General features: G+C 44.4%; 2 protein-coding genes across 3 annotated transcripts in view; both read left to right on the top strand.

The window, feature by feature from the left end:
* Positions 1-1,787: 1,787 nt before the first annotated feature.
* On the top strand, positions 1,788-11,069 carry LOC135096174 (pyridine nucleotide-disulfide oxidoreductase domain-containing protein 2-like). The gene is made up of 11 exons (XM_063997518.1): positions 1,788-1,947; positions 3,561-3,748; positions 4,562-4,714; positions 5,302-5,455; positions 6,340-6,499; positions 6,849-6,990; positions 7,151-7,358; positions 8,045-8,201; positions 8,776-8,929; positions 9,980-10,087; positions 10,538-11,069. The coding sequence occupies exons 1-11, from the start codon at positions 1,860-1,862 to the stop codon at positions 10,715-10,717; spliced, it is 1,692 nt and encodes a 563-aa protein (XP_063853588.1). The 5' UTR covers positions 1,788-1,859; the 3' UTR covers positions 10,718-11,069.
* Positions 11,070-13,258: 2,189 nt separating this feature from the next.
* LOC135096198 (fibroblast growth factor 1-like) overlaps positions 13,259-23,958 on the top strand; it is a 31,738-nt gene continuing 21,038 nt past the window's right edge. The window contains exon 1 of one of the 2 annotated variants that reach the window (XM_063997573.1): positions 13,259-13,492. The gene's annotated coding sequence lies outside the window, so the exon portion shown is untranslated. Of the gene's footprint in view, positions 13,493-21,902; positions 22,584-23,958 lie in introns of those variants that run through there. The other variant, XM_063997572.1, reaches the window with a different exon arrangement.

Below are 23,958 nucleotides of genomic sequence, written 5' to 3'. Positions count from 1 at the left end.
TTGGGCCTTCTGCAGTCTCCTTATATGCTTTTGTTCTTAAGTTCTCTCCTCGCCTCCCTCTCCCCAGCTATTCAATTCATTTCCTGCTCTCTCTCTCTCTCTCTCTCTCTCTCTCTCTCTCTCTCTCTCTCTCTCTCTCCGCATGACGTCACATCTTTCCGGGATTTTGACGTAGTGACAATCATCGTTAGTCTTAGAAAACATACTCAAGTTGCATTACGTCAAGGATTACGTTATTACATAGTGCATAATTTGTTTACTTATTCTCCTCATAGGCAAGGAGCTGTTAAAGACGGGAGGAAAGTTTAGAAAAAGGCAAGATTGCTGAATATTGTTGTCTGTGAGTTTCTATTCTGTTATCTCTGCTTTGGTATGTGTGTGTGTATATATATATATATATATATATATATATATATATATATATATATATATATATATATATATATATATATATATTTTTTTTTTTTTTTTTTTTTTTTTTTTTTTTCTTATGTAGGAAGGACACTGGCCAAGGGCAACAAAAATCTAATAAAAAAAAAAGAAAATGCCCACTGAAATGCCAGTCCCATAAAAGGGTCAAAGCAGTGGTCAAAAATTGATGAATAAGTGTCTTGAAACCTCCCTCTTGAAGGAATTCAAGTCATAGGAAGGTGGAAATACAGAAGCAGGCAGGGAGTTCCAGAGTTTACCAGAGAAAGGGATGAATGATTGAGAATACTAGGTCATGGAGGATAGCAAAGTTGTAGGCTAGTTCACCAGGATGGTCAGTGAAGGGAGAGGAAAGCCAAAGCTGGTGGTGAACATTGAAGTCTCCAAGAATGGAGATCTCTGCAAAAGGGAAGAGGGTCAGAATGTGCTCCACTTTGGAAGTTAAGTAGTCAAAGAATTTCTTATAATCAGAGGAGTTAGGTGAGAGGTATACGGCACAGATAAATTTAGTATGAGAGTGACTCTGTAGTCGTAGCCAGATGGTGGAAAACTCGGAAGATTCAAGAGCGTGGGCACGAGAGCAGGTTAAGTCATTGCGCACATAAACGCAGCATCCAGCTTTGGATCGAAAATGAGGATAGAGAAAGTAGGAGGGAACAGAAAAGGGGCTACTGTCAGTTGCCTCAGACACCTGAGTTTCAGTGAGGAAAAGAAGATGAGGTTTAGAAGAGGAGAGGTGGTGTTCTACAGATTGAAAATTAGATCTTAGACCGCGAATGTTGCAGAAGTTAATGAAGAAAAAGTTGAGGGGGGTATCAAGACACTTGGGGTCGTCGACAGATAGGCAGTCCGACCTGGGGACATTTATGGTCCCCTCCCCAGATGGGGACTCCGAGGCTGGTGTAGGAGTCGCCATGATGATTTTAAAATTTTTGAGTGAAGGGTGTGTGTGTTATTAGGTGCTTGTAGTTTTGTGTGGAGGAAGAGAGTTGTCTTTCGAGGGCAGGCTGTGACTGCCCCCTTGTGTTGTGACACAAAGGGGGCAGTGAGGTCACAACTGGGTTTAATGATAAGTTCACAGCACCCCCTGAACAATGCTTTAGACCTCACTGGGAGTAATTATCGTTTCATATATATATATATATATATATATATATATATATATATATATATATATATATATATATATATATATATATATATATATATATATATATATATATATATATATATATATATGTGTGTGTGTGTGTGTGTGTGTGTGTGTGTGTGTGTGTTGAATTTTTACCTATATCTGCCGAAATTTTTCGTATTTTTTCATGAAATTTCGTGTACATCATCTGGCAACACACCATTCAGCATTCACCAGCAGACGACACACAATCAGCTGATGGGCGTCCACACTGAGCGCACTCCACACTTCAGTAGAGATGAAGGTCTTACATCATGGAATTCGCCGCTGCCACACCCTGGCACTTAAGAATGGCGCTAAGTACGATGCTGTGATTGTAGGAGGAGGTGAGTGAGTCAGGTGTGCTGGGTGTTTGGTGTGTTATTATTGTGCTAAGGGGAAAAAAGAGAGAAGGAAGTTCCTAGCTTGGCGTGGCATCTCTCAAGGTCGGCAGTGAGCACCTCATGTTTATGGATACCTTGAGTTTTCGATTCTCGTGAGTCCCGTGTAGGAGGTGAGTGAGGAATGATGAGTGTTTAGTGTGTATTAGGTGCAGAAAGGTGAGGTGTGTTTTTATCCTAGCATGGCATCTCTCTAGGGCGGCATCCAACACCTCTTGTTTATGAATGCTGTGAGTTTTCCTGCCCAGTTGATTCCATGTACATGAATGAGACCTCGATAAATTTTTAGATTTACACCATAATACCCCTATCCCCCTAAAATAGCCCCCCATCAGAGATCCTAACTTAACCTAGCTGTCCTATCCCTCTGGAACCCACTCAGGGATACTAATCTAACTTAATCTGTCTTACAGGATCAGATCTAGGGAATTTTTTGTGGAAGTGTATGTGGGGAAGAGATGAATATTCTGAAAACTATGGATTTCCCACAGACACTCAGAGAGATAAAATTTAGGATCCAGTAAGGTATGCAAAAATCACATTCCCAGCGTTGTAGAGTATGATGGTGTAAATCTAAAATAATACCAAGATCTCTTTAGGACTAGTAGCTAACATACTGTAGTCCTCAGAAAGAAAATACTAATGTAATCATATTCAATCATACTTTGGACCAGGACAACAAACCAGATAAGTAATAAAGAGTGGGTAGTATTAAATTAACATAAGCATATTCCCCTGTACTTAATACATTTATTTTCAGCATTATGAGTTGATAGTCTGCCACATAATGATCCGTCAACTGCCATATCTCATACTGCCCTGTCAGTCTTATAACTGCCACATAATATCCTCTTAGTTGTCAGGTAACAGTTTCCTAACAGCCTCATAACAATCCTAACTGCCACATATCAGTTATAGCTGGCTAACCTTCTTTGAGGCTCTGATACTCAGCCTGCTCCATAATTACACAAGCAGGGATTTTTATAGTAATGGCTGAGGGCCCTTTCACATGGTAGTTTTGGCCAAGTGACCAAAATGCTGATACATGCATTCAAAATGAGCCACCAGGTCATGTCAGTGAGTTGGCCATGTGAAAAGGCTTGGATCTGAGAAGTGCTGCTTCAGGCTCACTCAGCCTGGCTCACCAGGCTCAGTTGCATTGTGGACTTATATGAGGAGGCTGTTGCTATCCTACTTCTTGAACATCGTCGTCATTACTGTCAGCAGCGATGATCACTACAGATGCATCCAGAATCATCTGAGTGGTTGACAGTGGAGTGGCTTTATACACTAATGAACAATCCTAAAGCTGACAGTGCCAAATTTTTCAACTATTGTAGGATGTCAGATGATACTTTCAACCACCTTCTCACATTAATCAGTTGACCTCTGCACAGGATCGGGTCTGCTGAGCAATTTAAAGTCTGTCTCTGGGATTAAAAAGAAGAAGAAAAAAAAAAAAACAGAAAACAGTTGCATGATTGAGTGGCATTAAATTGCCTGTGTGAAAAGGCAACATTTTGGTTTGTTTGAAATCACAGTGATGTGGGATTTCACAGGCCACAATGGGCTGGTAGCTGCCGGCTACCTGGCCAAGGCTGGCAAGCGGGTCTGTCTACTGGAGCGGCGCCACGTGCTGGGCGGTGCTGCTGTCACTGAGGAGATAGTGCCGGGGTTCAAGTTCTCAAGAGCCTCTTATGTCCTGGGACTCTTGCGGCCAAAGGTCTATCAAGACTTGGATTTAATGGTAATATATTTATGTCTCCTGTTAACTCACTTTGCAGCAATAGCTTCTCCTATAGATTCATGTGCGAGAACTGCTTTCTCTTCAAAAGCCATTTTTATACCACATCTTCCTCTGTTTTTTTTATTTTTTCTTTCTCTCTCTCTTTTTCTTGATGGCACACTCTAGCACAACAATGGCGAGAAGCAGGTCTTCATCACTTCCATTCATGTCGTCTGATGGATAATACTGACCAAAAACTGTACCGTGTGGAGGCATTGGTAGGAGTAATTTTTAACTGAGTTTGTTTTGCCTTCATAGTTAAGCTGGGCAAAAAACCGAGTGTGTGGAGCCAGCCTAAGAGGGGCATCTGGCCAAGGACAACAAAAGACAAAAAAGACCCAGTGAAAATATCAGTTCCAATAGAGAACTGTTCAAAAGAATATTAAAAATAATGAGGAGTGTCTTTAAACCTCCCTCATTTGCTCATCTCTTTGCATTAACCTAAAGTAAACCTTTGCCATGGAAGTCTATTAAATGCTCTTTATTAGAATTGAGATATATTCTCCCTTCAGTAATTTGTCTGATAGTCTTATGTGAAAACTCAAGCAAATTTGTTGTTAGATTTGATCTTTTCTTCTTAAATTATGTGCACATGAGTTTGTGTGTATGTGCATAAGTGTGTAAGTATGGTTGTGCAAGAATGACCAATTTATCCTAAGTTCATTATTGTAGTTTTGTCATGTTTCTTACATTATCAGTGATCTTGACTTGATTCCTTGAAATGTCACACTTATCTTCTCCCTCTCATCCTCTGAATCAAGCTTCCCTCTCCAGCACCATGGCCTCAAGATATACCCAAGGGATCCCAGCTCCTACACACCCCTGAGGGAAGACCACTGGGGCAAGGGTGGCCGGTCCCTCACCTTGGGTCCTCAAGAAGCCATGAATCACCAGCAGATCTCCCAGTTCTCTGTGAAGGATGCAGAGGTGGGCAGTGCTGCTATGCCTATGTGTGTTGGGTGGTGAGCGCTGCTTTGTTAAGTGATAACTAAACTCTCTCCACACCCACTCACAAAAGAGATAGTTAGCTCCTCTCTTCCATTCCAATTCCCAAAAATGATAGTGGGCTTCATCACACTTCCAGTCCATTTCACTCCATTCTGCATGGTTTTGTTTGATAAAAGAATGACATGCTGTATTTTTAAAATTCTGTGACTACAAGAAACTTGGAATAACATAATGGATAGGTTGTTGAGATGCTGTTATTTAAGGAATGTAACTTTAATTTTGTGATTGCTACCTGTTTTATACATAATGTCAGCGTAAATAAGCATTTTAAAGTAAAATCATTGATATATGTGGTTTTCAGTTTAATCCAGGATAAATGTGATGTAGATATTGATTATGTAAAGTTTTACAATGAAATATTTCATAAGCACTAGATTGCAACAAAGATCCATATACAGCTGTAAACTTAGCTCATTTAAGATCTCGTCCTTGTTACTAGGCCAGCCGCTGTATTGTGTGAATTATACAGTGGAAGCAAATATTAAAACCTCATCCTTTTCCACCAGGCTTTACCACAGTTAGAGGCATTACTGAACAAGTTTGCAGAGGCCATTGCACCACTCCTGGATGCCTCACCTCCTGATATTAACAAGTTTCACAATTCAGGACTCAAGGGCAAAGTGAAGGAGTTGTCATCTGTGAGTCCCCTTGTGAAGACTGGTAAGAGACATACACACATTATCCCTTGTGTCTCACCTCTTTGTCTTCTGTTCATCTAGAACTGTGTATAATTCAGTATGAAATCCACTAGACATGTTTGTGACTGATGTAAACATGTCTATCTATCTGCTGTGTACCAGGCTGGCAATCCCACACAGGATAGCCTAGATCAAGCAACATACACTCATGCACACATCATTCATACTCTTAGCCCTCTCATAAAGATGTGATGGTGAAAATAAGAACATGAGAAAATAAGGGAAGCTGCAAGAAGCCATCAGGTCTACACTTGGTAGTCCATGTAAGTAACAAAGGAAAAGACCAGTTAAGGTTATGAGATTGAAGGTAGAAGTATAGAGATTTCAGTTAGTGGATAGATTTACAGTAGCTATTGTCATTTTCACTTTACCTTTTTCCTATAATAGATTTCCAGGTTTGAAAACCCAGCAGACAATGAACCAATCAGTATCCAGATGGCATGTATCCTAAATGGAGTGGCTGTGATAGGAATCCTAAAGGTAACAGCTACAAAACTGAGGAAACAAGAGGTAAAGGGAGGATGTATGTTGACAAGTAGATATGAAGAGGAAGACCCTTATGAATTGGGACAGCATTGGAATACTTGAGGGAGAGAAGATGGATGGAAGAGTGAAGGGATGGAGTGTGTGAGTGTGGAATATGTGGACAGGATGGAGACTTCTATCATAACCACAAACTTGAGAAATCTCCAAGAAATGGGTGGCAGAGCAGATTAGATAAGGAAGGAAGAAATAGTTTTTGTGACAGTTAAGTAGTACAATATAATTGATCTTTAGATGCTGAGAGCTGCTTTACATTTATGAGAAGTGAATGTGTGAATCAAAGTGCCTGATCTGTTTCCTCAGCTGCAGCCTTGGGTAAAGATTTCCCTCAGTTCTATGAGCTCATGACGGCACCAGCCACCAAAATCCTGGATCGCTGGCTGGAGTCTGAGCCCCTCAAGGCCACGCTGGCGACAGACAGTGTCATTGGTTCCATGATGAGTCCAAACACACCAGGCAGCGGGTAAGACTCAAGGGACAGCAGCAGCACTTTGAATATAGTGCATTTTGTGTGTTTCATGAACCAGTGATGTACTTGATGGTTTCTGGTGTTTGGTGGTGACCTCCCTTGCTTGATGGAGTCTGTTATGCTGGGCTGTCCTCACAATCAGTTATGAAAGGTTGTATTTTGCTCGTTGCTTTGTATGCTGGTGAGGGATGCAGCTGTGCCATACACAGTCCATATGTTGAGCAGAAGCATAATACATCTCTGTATGAAGAGCAAAATCATGTGGTTATAATGAGCCATTTCCACTGGATTTAGTGTACTGCTCATCAGTGGCAATGTTACTTATGTGCTTTTAAACTGACAGGTATGTGTTGCTGCACCATGTGATGGCTGAGGTGGCTGGGATGAAAGGTTCTTGGGGCTACCCTGAGGGGGGCATGGGAGGAGTCACTCAGGCCATGGCCCGGGCAGCCACCAAGGCTGGGGCTCACCTCTTCACCAACAAGGTAGTAATGTGTGTGTGTGTCACTTAATCTTGTTGAGATGTACTGAAAGTGAGCTATTCTCAGGAATCAGTTCGTTCAGAAATGAAGCTTTTATGTGGCACAGTAAGATCATGACATGCATCCAAGTAATGCCATCCTTACACAACTACACATTTTGCAGCCAGTGAAGAGCATCCTGCTGGGGGATGGGAAGGAGGCTGTTGGGGTGGAGTTAGAGGATGGCAGCTGCGTATATGCCAACACTGTGTTGTCCAATGCCACAGCACACATCACCTTCCTCAAGCTGGTGCCAGAAGGGTCTCTGCCTCCAGAGTTTGAGGCGTCTGTGAGGGGCATCGACTACTCCTCTCCTGTGTGTAAAATCAATGGTACCTTGGCAGTTATCCTTTATTTGTTTTGTACTGAAGTATTTTGAAGTCAAGGAACTACATGGAAATATTGATATTGATATCTTTATTGGCTAGTTAGTTTTAACAGTATATACATGAGAAATAAATTATAATAAAGCCAAGTCCAGGAAGCCAATGCTTTAATAGGACCTGAAGATTTTTCTATGAAATGTGTAGCAAGGGACTGTTAACCCATTGAAACTATGAACACAAGTGTATACAGAGGCATAATACATACACAGATGAAGAGAGAGAGAGGGTCTGTGAGAGATGCAGCTGGAGGGATGACTTGGCAATGACTGACTATTTTGGCTAGACATAGGAGTGCTTGGTCAGGATTCACAAGAACACTCAGAAACCCTACTTAGCAACTGCTGGATGGGAATTAAGTCTTAAGTCTGAAAATTTTGAATTTGCATTGGCTTCTGGTGTTACCTTTCATTGGATCTTTTCCTTTACACAATATTGATGAGAGTTTCATGAAAATGGATTCTTCAGTTTTCCTGTATTCTCCCATGCCATTCTGTAAGAGTTAGGGTACAGTAGAATTATGCAACACATGTTTGGAATAAGGAAGTCCAGTTTTGATTAAATTTATGGTAACCTATCATTGTGTGCTTTTCATTATGTTGCCACTTCCATGATGCATGATGATTTCTTCACAGTTGCTTTGAAATCCCTCCCAAACTTCAAGGCGGACCCCAGCAGCAGCAGCAGCACCGTAATGCCTCACCACCGCTGCACCATTCACCTCAACTGTGAGAGGACGGAGCTGCTGGAAGAAGCGTACACCCAGGCCCACCTTGGCCAGATTCCTGACGTGTGAGTATGCCTGAGATGTCTTGTTGCAGTAGTTAATGAGAGCTTGGGCACAAGTAAACTCCTTTATTAATACAGAATGTTGAAGCTTAGGCTGGAGACACCTTGCTGTACAGGAAACAATCCATGAAACCTTGATTGAACCCTCAAAACAGATCAGAAGTTAATCCACTCACTACAGTACCTCTTTGCTACCTGAGGCATGTGGTAACACTGCCACTGACATGCTCTCACTCACTCATTGATCTTCATATTCCTGTCTTGAAACGCACAGCAAATTTGTTTTATTCCTATCAAAACTATGACTTGATTACAAGATAACGGATGATTTTTGTTTGGATAATCTGGTACTTTATGATTACAGGTTTTGTAGAGGCTTGATGTTTGTTTGTCGCACATTTTATAACAGGATGGGAATATGTTGACCAGTCAGTGAGTGAGAGCATCAGTCATTGGCAATGTCACCATGTTCATATGTCCTCTGGTGGTCAAATCACTGTGACTGAGTTAGTGATATAAAGCATTGTCTGTGTGGGAAATAAATTTGGACTAATCTCATAATTTCCCTTGTCTACAGTCCCATGATAGAGATGACCATGCCAAGCAGCTGTGACCCAACCCTGGCCCCACCTGGCTGCCATGTGGCTCTCTTCTTCACCCAGTACGTACCCTACACACGGGGCGATGGCCGGCCGTGGGATGAGCAGACCAAAGCTGAGTATGCCAAGAAGGTAAGGAGCTTAAATCCTACAGGTCTTTCTGGTATTTTAGAAGTCAGCTAGTAATGAGTGGAATTTTTTACATATGAGTGAACAGCAGGAGGGTATGAGTGGTTTCATTCAACTGAGGGGGAAAGGAATAGAGAATAAGATAAGTGGACCAAAACAGAGTATGTCAAGAAGGTGAGGAGCTTAAATCCTGTGTATCTTTCTGCCATTTTCAAAGTTAGTAATGAGTGTAAATTCTTCTATATGAATGATTAGCAGGAGAGTGAGTGGTATCATTTAGTTGAGGAGGAAAAGGATAGGGAGAATATGACAGGCTGATTAGATGTTAAAGCTTCTCAGATGATAATTATAAATACTATCACAGCATTATGTGAGGCAGGTGTGAGACAGCAACTGTTGATGTGAAGTCCTGGTCAGAAGTTAGTCAACCTGCTGTGCTCACCTCAGCTGTGTTCTGCAATTTTAAACAGTCATAAATTCTCTGATCTGCTGACAGGCTTCTTGCTAAACCTTATAGCTGATAGACTGTTAACTATAGCACCTTATTTAGGTCATAATTATAGGATTTAATATTTTGTAACCATGTTGTAAATTTGGATTGTCCTTGAGAAGCTTATTGAGCAGACTGATGGTTAGCAATGTGCAGCTGTGTATTAGACTTTGGGGTTTGTGTGAGTGAGGAGTGACAGTCTTCAAAGCTTTGTTCCATTATATATAACTTGTACAGCTTGCACAGAGATATGTACTAAGACCATAGGTTGTTCTCAAAGTTCTCATATCTGTGATGAGTCTGCCCCCCATACAACCTGACCTGTCACTTCATTGTGTAAAGGAAATGTGTGTCTGGATGCTGAGCCAACACTTCATGTTATGACCTTCCCAGCAATTCCAAAACTCATCTTGTTTGGCTACCACTGTGCATAACTTGACAATGCAAGATCAGCTCATCCTGCTACACATAATCCTATTGCTACATCTCACCTTTGCTGCTTGTCACCACTAATGAGTATATGAATAAAACATACCAATGCCTTATTATGTTCCCATTTCCAGATCTTCAGTGTGGTGGATGAGTATGCGCCAGGCTTCAGTGACAGCATTGTGGGCTATGAAGTGTTGCCACCACCTGACCTGGAGAAGATATTTGGCCTCACGGGAGGGGTGAGTGGAAAGCACAGTGCAGCCAGAGTGTCCTGTTGTGGTCCCTCACATTTGTTATCATGAAGTCTCTCTCTCTCTCTGCCTTTATGTACTCTAGGCAGGCATGGAATTTACTCTTGCAGGAGAATTATGACACGAAATACAAGCAAAAATAAACTTGAGGTACTGATAACCCTCAAATCATTGCACTGAAAAGAAGGAAATGATTACTGAAATTCTTAAAAACTCATAATTTCTTGATATCTTAACTCTACAAGATACTTTATTAAGAGTGTGAATGATGTGTGGGTAAGTGTGTGGTGTTTTATCTGGGCCACCCCATATGGGATTGCTGGCCTGGTATGTACATAGATAGAATACTTGATTAATTTATTACTTTAGGGTCATTAAATGTATGGTTCTGTACACAGGTACTTAAAGAAAATACTAATGTTGATTTGATATTTCCAGAACATTTTCCATGGAGCAATGTCCCTGGACCAGCTGTTTGTGTCCCGGCCATCCCCTCTGCAGGCAGGGCCCACCACCCCCATCCCTGGCCTGCTGTTGTGTGGGTCTGGGGCACACCCTGGCGGGGGTGTCATGGGGGCAGCGGGCAGGCTGGCCTCCCTCGCTGCTCTCAGGGGGTAGAGGACTCACAGTGCGACAGGGCAGTGTTCTGTACACCCTGCTTATAGCTGGCTCTCTTTTTATTTCTTCCTTTTTTTTTTTTTTTTTTTTGGTGTAAATTGTATAAAAGGGGCTCTGACCAAAGGTAACAGAAAAGGCTGAGCAAAAAACCCACAGAAGGTGCCAGTCTTCAAAGAGAGCAGTCTGGGGTTGACCCTGAAAACTGTCTTATCATTATTTTTTCATTTATACATCTGATTTTCTCATACAAGTTGCATAGCGCACAGAAAGATTATTATAGCAGCTGGCTGTTAAAAGCAAGTTCTGCTGGGCAACAATATTAGTTATGAACCAGTAAACCAAGCTATGAACAGTGATGTCTTTCAAAGCTGCCCTGCAAATAGCCAGCATCTGGTGACTCACTAGTAGGCAATATTCTATTACTATAATTTAAGTATCAAGGATGATACACCAGAAAGTACCTTAAGACAGAGTTACCTTCTTATCCTGACTGCTATGTATAGATCCACCAGCTTCCTGCAGCTTTCCTTGTTCTCATGTTCCTGTCCTGTATGTGCAGTGTTAAATAATTTTAGTCTTAGATCCACAAGTGCTCAATTATCATTATTCTTAGGAACATTATGCAGGAGCACACAAATCAAGACCCTCCACACCATTCTGACATCTGCAACAGACTCCTTCTGAGTTTAGCTATGTTGTTAGTGTGAAAGCTGGTATTCTCTGCTCTTTTGTGCCATTCCAGTTTTGTTATGTATCAAGGCTTTTGTTACTTAAGGGTGATGTGATGTCTGGTGCTGAAATGTAAGGGTGTGTGTGTGGGTGCGAATATGGGTGTCAGTGTGTCAGTGTGTGTGTGTGTGTGTGTGTGTGTGTGTGTGTGTGTGTGTGTGTGTGTTTTGTATCTGGTGCTCAATGACTTTGGTGCTGAGATGAGTTAAGATTTATCCTGCCTTCAGATCATGGCTCCAGGGTTTCTGTGATGCATTAAGGGAAGGAGTGACAACAGGTACTCCTTCTGCAAGAACAGTTGTGACAATATAGTTCACATTTTGGTGCCTTGTTAAGTAAAGTCCTTTCTTCCTACTTACTTTTGGCAATCCCTTGTTCACCACTTAAAGGTTTTATATAAGTGTGCAAACAGGGAGATTCAAAAGCTGTGATAATATTAGGGGTTCTACATTAATGACTAGTATTATTACTTACTGTTAAAGTTCCTACTGAAAGGGTTTGTATGTTTGGGGAAAAAATATATCTAGCATTTCAAATAAATGATGTTCGAACTTAACCTTTTTCAAATTCAAACTTAACAGTGAACTTGTTTGTACTGTGTTTGATTTTGAACACAAGACATGCACGACAGGTCTTTTTGTCAGCCAAACCCGAATGGTACTCAGGTCATATAGGCCTCAGTTCAAATGATCCTCAAGGCAGATCGGCCTGAGTATAAATAGGCCTCAGGACATTAGGTGCTTGAGACACTTGGTACCAAAACCACTTGGTCCCCAAAGTGTCTCTAGACTCAGACATCTGGACTACAGGGTTCGTGAAGTCAGCATGTGGATCAGCACACACCAACCCATCCACTACTTACTCAGCTACTCAACCATATCTACCCACTCACATCTACTCCACCCACAGCCATAGCTCCATCCATCTATCCACTGATTCACACCAACCCACCCACCTCCACCTCCATTAGCCCACCCATCCAGCCTCCCACTCAACCACACCCACCCATCCACACACCAGCACATTACCTATAGGCTAACCCACCCATTCATCCACCCATCTCTTACCCACTAAGTCACCCATCCATCATCCCACCTTACTCACCAAACACTTTAAACACTTTAAACACTTTAACCATCTACATACCAACCCATCCATCCTACCATCCACTAATCCATCCACTCTCTCTCTCTCTCTCTTCCTGGTCTTCTCACTTTATTTGTTTTATTGTTTTTCTTCGGCTTTCTTTTCTTCTTACTTTTCTTTCTTTCTTTCTTTCTTCCTTCCTCTCTCTCTCTCTCTCTCTCTCACCTTTACCCTACCCTACCCTCCCTTCCCTTCCCAACCGCCCCCTCCCTTTCCTTACCCCCAACAAACCGAATCACCACTTCGAATCACCACCTCACTAAACAAAGCTTCAATTCACCAAACCTAAGACCGTATTCGAAACACATCTGCGTCTCACCTCCACTTCTTTCATAAGCTTTTTGTTGAATTTTCACGAGTTTTTAAGTATGTTTCTTTTACGGCTAAAGTGACAGCTTAACAAGATTTCTTTATTATTAAAAGGATAAGCAATCTTGAAAATCCGGGTTTTAAGAATGTTTTTTTTTTTTTTTTTTTTTTTACGGTTAAAGTGACAGATTAACAAGATTTCTTCATTATTAAAAAGGATAAACAATCTTGAGAATCCAGCTTGTCATACCTGTGCCCTTTGAAAATAGTCGTGGTGAGAGAGCAAAGCGTTTCTGAATACGAACCCTGACCTGATCGAGCCATTGGCAGCCCCTTCGAAACACTAGAGAGAACCCGAAGAGCCTAGGGTGGGTGGATCAAGGTCCTACAGTGTTGCCTTGTTCAGTGCATACAAATGGTTTAGTGAGTAGAGGTGTGAGTGGTGTGTGGTGTGTTATTACTCGGTTATTGGCGTGATGTGGACGTGATGCGTGCAAGCCATGGCGTGCTCCCTCCCGGGGAAGGAGCTGCTCTCTCTCCCCGTGGCGTGGGGAGGAAGAGCAGCTGATGCAAGCGTGAACACATCAGCAGGTTAGTGAGTATCACTTGATATATTGATGTTGAGGTGTAGTGTTGATTGCTTTATTTATATATCTATTTTATTACATTATGTTTACTCTCTCTCTCTCTCTCTCTCTCTCTCTCTCTCTCTCTCTCTCTCTCTCTCTCTCTCTCTCTCTCTCTCTGCATGCACGTATATTTTCATGTAATATTTAGTAAGTTTTCTGCATAATGTGTGTAGCATGTGGGTGTGTGTGTGTGTGTGTGTGTGTGTGTGTGTACCAAAGTTTTTATGTCTTTCCCTTACTGTAATCTTCCTCCAATCCATCCCTTCCTCCTCCTCCTGCTCCTCCCCCTCCTCTGCAAAACAAACACACAGCAGGCCAAGAGAAGCAACATCTCGTCTTGTTTAACCCCAGGGCGCCGCAGGGAGGTGGGGAGCGGAGAGTGGGAAAGGAGAGAGGGAGAGAGGGAGGAGATGAGGAGAAGGGAGAGGAGGTCAGTGTGATGGGTATCTTAGGTTTGGGGGGAGAGAGGGACGGAGTAGAAAATAGGAGTAAGAGGAGGAGGAGAAGGAGGAGAGGAGGGGATTTGGAAGTAGGGGATGAAGAGGAATAGGAAGGAGAGGGCCAGGGCAGGGAAGGGAGAAGAGGAGAAGGGGAGGGGAAGGGGGAAGAGTGAGGGAGGGAAAAGGAAAAGGGAGAGGGGAAGTAATTTCTCTCTCTCTCTCTCTCTCTCTCTCTCTCTCTCTCTCTCTCTCTCTCTCTCTCTCTCTCTCTCTCTCTCTCTCTCTCTTACCCCGATTTGTTTGTTTGTTTGTTTGTTTGTTGAATCTTTCCTGTTGCAGTGTGTCTGTGTGTGTGTGTGTGTGTGTGTGGCCAAGGAACTAACACACACACACACACACACACACACACACACACACACACACATACATACACACACTCTCTCTCTCTCTCTCTCTCTGACGGGGCAAAATGAAAGATAAGAATGATAAGAATGGACTAGATGTGGCGGGGCGGGGCTGGGCGGGGCGGGACGGGGAGGGGCGGGGCGGGGCGGGGCGGGGCAGTAGGCCAGGATGGAATGGAACAAGATTTGATGGGGTACTAAATTTTGCGGCGCGGGTTGAGGCTGGATGTGACGGGACAGGGAGGGAGAGAGGATGGGTGGGACAGGGAGGGAGGCAGGGAAGGAACGTAATGTGAAATGCTCTGAGATGAACTGATTATTATACTCTCTCTCTCTCTCTCTCTCTCTCTCTCTCTCTCTCTCTCTCTCTCTCTCTCTCTCTCTCTCTCTCGTCCATTCGTCTTCCGTCTCTCTCCTGCCCTCCTCTCCCCCAACTCTCCGCCCTCTCACTTGTCAACGGAGAGAGAGAGAGGAGAGAGAGAGAGAGAGGAGAGAGAGAGAGAGAGAGAGAGAGAGAGAGAGAGAGAGAGAGAGAGAGAGAGAGAGATGACGAAGCTATGAGTAAATGATAGAGGAGGAGAAGGAGGAAGAAGAAGTGAAGGAGGAGGAGGAGGAAGAGGAAGAGAAGGGATCTGTGAGTAATAAAATAAAACCCAACATTTCCTACAGAGAGAGAGAGAGAGAGAGAGAGAGAGAGAGAGAGAGAGAGAGAGAGAGAGAGAGAGAGGAGAGAGAGAGAGAGAGAGAGAGAGAGAGAGAGCAAGCACACGTTTGATCACAAAAAGCAGAAAGATAATAGAGAAAATGTCAAGAAATGAGAAAATGTAAGGGAGGATGAAGGAAGACGATATACATCTCCTCCTCCTCCTCCTCCTCCTCCTCCTCCACCTCCTCTTCCTCCTCCTGCCAATCGCGTGTTAGGTTTTTATTTTCTTTCACCGCCATCAGCTGACACCCGCCAAACTTACTACCGCCAGCCTGAGAGAGAGAGAGAGAGAGAGAGAGAGAGAGAGAGAGAGATGAGAGAGAGAGAGAGAGATGAACGCTTCTTGCAGCATCCGTTACGTTTAGTCAACCCAGAATGTTACAAATAATTACGTGGGTTTTGGTAGGAGTGGAAGATAATTCTGCGTTTTCAAACCAGACAGAGATACTTTGGTCAGTCCACAGTTGAGGGCATCACCCTTTATGACTACTATTTCGTCCTTAGACTGCAAAATTAGTAAGAGGAAAGACACTGGCATTAATTTTTCTTGTGTATGAAGGAAAAAAAATAAGATGCTGTGATTTTCTGAAGAACTTGACTAGGGTGGACACAATCAAGAACGAGTACATGAGAGGCACAAGGCAAGTAGTGTGTATTGGCGCATAAGTACCGTAAAAATTCGATCACCTGTTATTCCCACACTGTTTTCGTTTCCTTCGTTCTGTACAGTCATAATGTTTCCCACACATAGTGCACCAATACTTTTTCTCACCCATAGTACATCATTTTAGGGACAACGCTGGAGAGGCGAACTGACGTGGTTTGGGCGAGAGGAGGCTGCTTGAGATGGATTTACCCCACTAGAAGAAAGAGAGGAAGACTTAAGAGAAAGAAAGAGAGGAGACTGGTGTGGTTTGAGCGTGACAGGAGGAGAGACGAGAGAGATGTATGTAGTGAGGATGCTTGAGATGGATTTACCCGGGCAAGGAGAAAGAGAGGAAGACCTGAGAGAAAGTTTACGGATGTGGTTAAAAAATCATGTGAGTGTGTGAAGAACGAGTGCTTATTAATTTACTGTAACTAGTGAACTACGTGTGGAGGAGCAGGATACATGCTGAACAAGACAAGGCTGAGGTGGTCTGGGGGCGTGTCAGGGGGAGGGACGAAGAGTGTGTGTGTGTGTGTGTTTGTGTGTGTGTGTGTGTGTGTGTGTGTGTGTGTGTCTAGGTAGGTAGAAGCTAAGATGAATCTACACTTTAGGAGAAGGGGAGGAAGAGCAAAGAAAAGGTTTATGAATGCAGTGAAAGAGCTGGTTCTCTCTCTCTCTCTCTCTCTCTCTCTCTCTCTCTCTCTCTCTCTCTCTCTCTCTCTCTCTCTCTAACTCAAAATATACACGAGAAGTGAATACATAAACATACGTGACACACACACACACACACACACACACACACACACACACACACACACATACACACACACACACACACACACACACACACACACACACACACACACGAAAAAATGAGAGAGAGAGAGAGAGAGAGAGAGAGAGAGAGAGAGGAGAGAGAGAGAGAGAGAGGAGAGAGAGAGAGAGAGAGAGAGAGAGAGAGAGAGAGACATATATGGCAATGGATATTTCTGAAGGAGGAAATCACATATATACTCCCAGTGAGAGAGAGAGAGAGAGTGAGAGAGAGAGAGAGAGAGAGAGAGAGAGAGAGAGAGAGAGAGAGAGAGAGAGAGAGAGAGAGAGAGAGAGAGAGAAATAAGCCTCCCAACAGGTAACGTTCTGAAAATAAACTAAAACTACCTTGAATGGTGCGAGAGAGAGAGAGAGGAGAGAGAGAGAGAGAGAGAGAGAGAGAGAGAGAGAGAGAGAGAGAGAGAGAGAGAGAGAGAGAGAGAGAGAGAGAGAGAGAGAGAGAGAGAGCGTTGGTAAGGGGATAGAAAGGAAAAAAATGTAAAGAAGAGCAATGAAAACAAGAAAGGAAGAGAGAAAGAGAGAGAAGGAGAGGGGAGGGGAGAGGGAAGTTGGGGTGAGGGGAAAAGAGAAGCTTGGGAGATGAGGGGAGGAGTGAAGGGGCGTGAAGGGAGGGAGTTTTGAGAGGGGAGGGAGTTAGGGTGAAGAAAGGAGAGATGGGAAGAGAGAGGAAAGGGGAGAAAAAGAAACTGTGGTGAAGGAAGGAGAGATAGGGAGAGAGAGAGAGAGAGAGGAAAGGGGAGATTACCTGTTTTCCTCTCCTTGTTCATTATATTCCTCCTCCTCTTCCTTTCCCTTCCCTTTCCTTCTCTTCCTCTCGTCTCCTCTCCTCTCTTCTCTCCTTTCCCCTTCTCCTTCTTCTCTTCTCTTTCCTCCTATCCTCTCCCATCCTGTCCCCTCCCCTCCCATCCCCCCCCATCCCATCCAGCTCTCCCTTCACACTTTTCCCACCGACACATTAACAACCCTATCACCCCGCCCCGTATAGGTAGTCCTCCTCCTCCTCCTCCTCCTCCTCCTCCTCCTCCTCCTCCTCCTTCTCCTCCTCCTCCTCCTCCCCTCGCTTGTCACGCAAAAACATTCCACAGCAGTAGATAAATTTAGCGAGGACGATGACGGAGAGAGGGAGAGGGAGAGAGAGAGGGAGAGGGAGGGATGAGGTGAGGTAGAAGGATAAAAGAAAAAGAGAGGAAAGGAAAGGAGATAAGAGAAGGGGAGGAGGAGTGGGAGGGAAAGAGATAAGGCCGGCGTTTAGAGGTAAGAGGAGAGGAAAGGTGGAGCTGGAGGAGGAGGAGGAGGAGGAGGAGGAGGAGGAGGAGGAGGAGGAGGAGCATGAGGGAAGACTGAAAGAGGTTGTGGATTACTTATACTATCTTTATGACTTCCACCACTCTCTCTCTCTCTCTCTCTCTCTCTCTCTCTCTCTCTCTCTCTCTCTCTCTCTCTCTCTTTTTCTTTCTTTCTTTCTTTCTCCTTCCTTCCCTTCTTCATTCCTTCCGTTCACGCCAGTGTTTACTTCTCCCTCCTACTTTTTTCCTCCTTCTTTCCTCTTTCCTTCCTATTTTTTTTTCCCCTTCCTGCTTCCTTCCTTACGCGTATGTTAGTGAAGTTCAGTAATTAGCGCAAGCAGCCTCGTTAGGACCAAAATAAGACTTAAGTGTGTGACAAATGAAGAACATAAGAAAATAAGGGAAGCTGCAAGAAGCCACCAGGCCTACACGTGGCGTGGCAGCCCCTGTATAAAACGTGCTTGTCTGTTTCCTTATACCATCCTCATCTGCAAATTTGTCTAATCTTTTAAAGCTCCCTGTTGACTCAGCACTAACAACCAGACTAAGAAGAGAGAGAGAGAGAGAGAGAGAGAGAGAGAGAGAGAGAGAGAGAGAGAGAGAGAGAGAGAGAGAGAGAGAGAGAGAGAGAGAGAGTTTTAACTATCAGTAAGATTTATCTTATTTTTAGTAGCGATTTTATTTTTTATCGCTGTATCCACCTCTCTTCCACTACTATTACTACTACTACTACTACTACTACTACTACTACTACTACTACTACTACTACTTCTACTACTACTACTACTACTACTATTTGTGTGTTGAGTTCAGCACAAGTTTTACGAGTCATAAATGAAAAAAAATAGTAAAACTACTGAATTTATAGTCCCAGAGAGAGAGAGAGAGAGAGAGAGAGAGAGAGAGAGAGAGAGAGAGAGAGAGAGAGAGAGAGAGAGAGAGAGAGAGAGAGAGAGAGAGAGAAAATCACCCACACACCCACAAAAAAAAAAAATGCAATAGAAAAAAAGAACAGAAGGTTTGACGTGACCTATCAAAACCGTACGTTCAAGTGAACAATTTTTAACACAGTCGTAAATTTCACGCACTTTTCTCCCTCCTTCTTCCTCTCCCTTTACTTATTCTCTTCCCCCCTCCCCCTCTCTCTCTCTCTCTCTCTCTCTCTCTCTCTCTCTCTCTCTCTCTCTCTCTCTCTCTCTCTCTCTCTTCCCCCGCCCACATGGAAGTAGGTCGAGGTTTGGGGTGTTGCTAACAAGTCCGTAGGGAAAAAAAGGAAGGAAAAAAGGGAGAGGAAGGGAAAAAAATCTAACCATTAATGTCGTTCCCAATATAGTTGAATGACAGGAAGGAAAAATACCTGAGTAAATGGAAAGATAACATAGATAAGTTAGATAATAAAAAAAATGGAGGGAAGGGTGGGAGGAGAAAAAGTAGGGTAGATTAATATAGATGAATAACAAGAGTGTAGAGAAGAGATGAAATGAATGAAAGGAAAACAAGAGAGAGATAACCAACATTTGCAGATTATATTAATAAAAAAATGAGGGAAGGGAAAGCAAAAGGAAGGTAAACTAATATAAATGAATAATAAGGATGTAGGAAAGAGTGAATAGAGGGAAAACAAAAGAAATATGGTAAATATAGATAATGATGATGATAATAGTAATAATGATAATAAAGAAGAAAGGGGAACAAAAAGGATGAAGAAATGAAAGAAAACAAAGATAAATAGCAGAGATAGAGATAGAGATAAAAATAATTAAAAGAAAGAAAGAAATGAAGGGAAGAGAATATAATAGAGAGAGAGAGAGAGAGAGAGAGAGAGAGAGAGAGAGAGAGAGAGAGAGAGAGAGAGAGAGAGAGAGAGAGAGAGAGAGAGAGAAAGAGATGAAAAACAAACTAATCTTTAAAATGTCGAAAAATAGATAGAACTAAATTTGTTTTCGAGGATGTTTTTAATCTGCCGCCCTAGAGAGAGAGAGAGAGAGAGAGAGAGAGAGAGAGAGAGAGAGAGAGAGAGAGAGAGAGAGAGAGAGAGAGAGAGAGAGAGAGAGAGAGAGACCTACACTAGTCATAATGGAGATAAAAAACAGACAAAAAATAACATACCAAAGATAAGATAGATAGATAGATAGATAGATGATAGATAGATAGACAGGTGAATGGATAGATTGATAGGAAGGTAGACAGATAGATAGAAAGACAGACAGACAGATAGATAGATAGATAGATAGATAGATGAACAAACAGATGGATGGATTGATAGATAGACAGATAGATAGACAAACAGATAGACAGACAGACAGACAGACAGACAGACAGACAGACAGATAGATCGATAAATAGATGATAGATAGATGCCACAGTACACTAAAAGATGAAAAAAATAGTATAATTACTAGATATATGAATTATGAGAGAGAGAGAGAGAGAGAGAGAGAGAGAGAGAGAGAGAGAGAGAGAGAGAGAGAGAGAGAGAGAGAGAGAGAGAGAGAGAGTAGTGTTTATCATGGTCGGCGCCCCGCGGGTCACTGGCGTCAGAGAGAGAGAGAGAGAGAGAGAGAGAGAGAGAGAGAGAGAGAGAGAGAGAGAGAGAGAGAGAGAGAGAGAGAGAGAGAGAGAGAGAGAGAGAGAGAGAGAGAGAAAGGGAAGGAAAGAGGGAAAATGACAGGTGTTTGGGAGGAGGTACCGAGGACAGGTATACGAATGAGGGGAGGGAAAAAGGGGGAGGAGGGGAGAGGGAGGAAGAGGGGAGTAGATGTGAGGGAAGAGGAGGGGAGAAGGATAGATGCGTGGAGTGGTAAGAGTTGGGGGAAGGGAGAGAGTGAGGAAAGGGGGGTGCTGGGAGAGAAAGGGGGAGGAGAGCGGGGGCGACGCGTTACTCATCGTATTGCCCCGCCTGAGAGAGAGAGAGAGAGAGAGAGAGAGAGAGAGAGAGAGAGAGAGAGAGAGAGAGAGAGAGAGAGAGAGAGAGAGAGAGAGAGAGAGAGAGAACCCTGTTTTTATTTTTATGATTTTTTATTGAGATGATTCAAAAACCATGTGTGTGTGTGTGTGTGTGTGTGTGTGTGTGTGTGTGTGTGTGTGTGTGTGTGTGTGTGTGTGTGTGTACGTACGTACGGTGACCTTGAGGGCCCCTACCCTGCTACAATTGACGTCAGCAGGCTGGTGTGACGCCACGGCAAGGTCACGTCACCTGCTGGGTCACGGTTTTATGAGGGGGAAATGGGAGGGCGGGAATTATATAGTTATATTTGGGGGGAAATTATATACGTAATTACATTTAGGGAAAGGAGGAGAGTATTATATTGAGTTACATAGGACAGCCAGAGAGCAATGATAGGACAGTACAACAGGACGGGAAGGAAGGAAGGAAGGAAGGCAGGAAGGAAGGCAGGAAGGAAGGAAGAGAGAGTTAGGTTAGGTTAGGGAGGAAAGGGAGAGAGGGAGGGAGGAACAGTAGGAGGGAGAGGAGAGGGAGGAGGAGGAGGAGGAATAATGTATGGAGAGAAGGGGAAGAGTACAGTACACTAGGAAGGTAAACCAGTGAGGAGGAGGAGGAGGAAGGGAGACTTAATATAATATGAGGAGGAGGAAAAAAGAAAGATAGAAAATGGAAAGAGAGGATGAAGGAAGAAAATATAGAAAGAGGTCATGATAAAGATGAGAGAGAGAGAGAGAGAGAGAGAGAGAGAGAGAGAGAGAGAGAGAGAGAGAGAGAGAGAGAGAGAGAGAGAGAGAGAGAGGTATCACGTTCATATTTTTCACTCATTAATTTCTTTTAACGAGACTTCCGTGACTGACAGACTTTTAATATAAACATAGCGGTGTGTGTGTGTGTGTGTGTGTGTGTGTGTGTAGAGAGAGAGAGAGAGAGAGAGAGAGAGAGAGAGAGAGAGAGAGAGAGAGAGAGAGAGAGAGAGAGAGAGAGAGAGAGAATGCTACAGGTGTTGTAGTGTAAATCTCGTGTTACGTATTGTTGTTGTTATTGTGGTGGTGGTGATGGTGGTGGTGATGGTGGTGGTGCGGGAAGCAAGGCATGTGAGGGAGGGAGGCAGGACGGCAGGAGGGGGCGTGGCGGTGAGAGGGACGGGGGGGGGGGCGGGGTCCAGGTGGCGGCGCGAGTGCCCGGGCGGCGCGTGGCAGTGCCCGCCTAACCCTTCCCTTGCCCGGTCCGCCGCCGCTGCCCACGCCCGACCTGACACACGGCCACGCCTCCCTCTCTGCCACCCACGCCTCCCTCCCTCCCTGTCCCGCGCCTGCACCATCCTAGTCCCTTCACCCCGGGCGCCACATAGATCAGGCCGCCTCACCTGTGCTGCCAGCCGCGCCTACCTCACGTGTGTGTATCGCGCCTCTCTGTCTGGGAACACGTGCACGCCTTATCCCGCCCCTTGAAGCACCTCACGGCAGGCGTGTCCCTGGCGCCGGCGTGCCGCGCCTGAGCATGGCGGCGAACGCTGCCTGGCGGGGAGCGGCGAACCTCTCCCGGCGGAGTGTTGCGCCACGCCAAGTGTGAGCACACGGGAGGCGAGGTCCTGTGAACGCCGCCACTAGCCGCGTCAAGCCCGCATCCTCCCTCCATTCTCCCTCCTCCAGGCGCGGCGGCAGTAGCACCTCTCAGGCTGGCAGGGCGCCGCACATCTGCCGCTGCCCGAGCCTTCCTTCAAGCATCTTCGCTGCCCACCCCCTCGCCCGCCGCCCATAAACACGCCACACACTTCACCCACTTAGGTAAGCATGACACGCCCCTTGAGAGGCTTCTTACCTCCACCCCGCCCCCGCCCCACCATCTCCGAGCTGCTTGCCTCAGCCACACACCTTGCACGGCGCCGCGCCCTCACGAACACGCCGTAGCTGCAGCCGTGCCCCGCCGTACATGGCTGACCCATTCCCTAGCTGCTAGTCGTGACACACGGTACGCGTGTTGTTGAGTGGCGCGTCGCAGGTGCAAGTGTTTACCTTGCGTTCAAGTGAAGCCAGATCTTGATAAGGAAACATTTACCAGACGCATCTTATAAGTAGAAAAGGTCTCTAAACATCGCGCCGTTAAGATAAACACGTGAGAAACTGCTACGGGCGCGTCGTGGTTGCGGGGGTGGTGGTGGTGGTGATGGTGGTGGTGGTGGTGCTTGGCTGAGGGGAAAACACACCGCGTGGAGTGTTGGCGGCGCCACAAGTTTACTAGTCTCACCCCTCACTATGCTCCCCTCTCTCCCCTCCCCTGCCCTACCCATAGGTGTCAGGCCCTCTCGTCTTTAGGGGAATGACCTCCTTGTATTGTTGGGTCGCCTTTAAGTCAGTCAGTCAGTCAGTCAGTCAGTGAGTCAGTCAGTCGAGCACAATACCGTGGTTTGTTGCGCTATTTTAATTCTCGCCTTTACACCGCGTCTCCTCCTCTTTAAGCCAATGGCCTGATTCTGTTGATGCCGCCTTGCAGTCCCAGGTCAGTCAGTAAGTCATCCCTTCAGACAGTCAATCAGTCACTCAATCAGTCAGTCAGTTCATCTTTCTGTCCGTGAGTGAATCAGTGGTTCAGTCAGTTAGTCCATCCGGCTGTAAATCAGTCAGTCCGTTTGTCAGTTCGCTCCTCATTCATTCATTCATTCATTCATCCAGTCAGTCAGTCAGTGAGTCAGTCAGCCAATCAGTGAGTCACTTAAGCTTAATACAGTGATTTGTGATTGCATCTTTCACAGTTCATTTCTCTTCTGTGTTAGTATACCTATCAAATGTTATACACACACATTCATACATACTGTACATGCATACGGTCATACATACATACGTACATGCATACATACATACGTACATACATGAATACATTAGGGACAATTGCAGAGTTTTTGTTCATTTCATTTTTTATCGCTCATATTTTGTGTGGGACGCGGTCTTCCTTTGATGCTGAGAGAGAGAGAGAGAGAGAGAGAGAGAGAGAGAGAGAGAGAGAGAGAGAGAGAGAGAGAGAGAGAGAGAGAGAGAGAGAGAGAGAGAGAGAGAGAGAGAGAGAGAGAATTCGTAGAAGGGAAGAGGAAAAATTTGTTTAAGAGAGAGAGAGAGAGAGAGAGAGAGAGAGAGAGAGAGAGAGAGAGAGAGAGAGAGAGAGAGA

The sequence above is a fragment of the Scylla paramamosain genome, chromosome 3, assembly GCF_035594125.1.
Source record: "Scylla paramamosain isolate STU-SP2022 chromosome 3, ASM3559412v1, whole genome shotgun sequence".
Lineage (NCBI taxonomy): Eukaryota > Metazoa > Arthropoda > Malacostraca > Decapoda > Portunidae > Scylla > Scylla paramamosain.
This window is presented reverse-complemented; position numbering and strand designations above follow the sequence as displayed.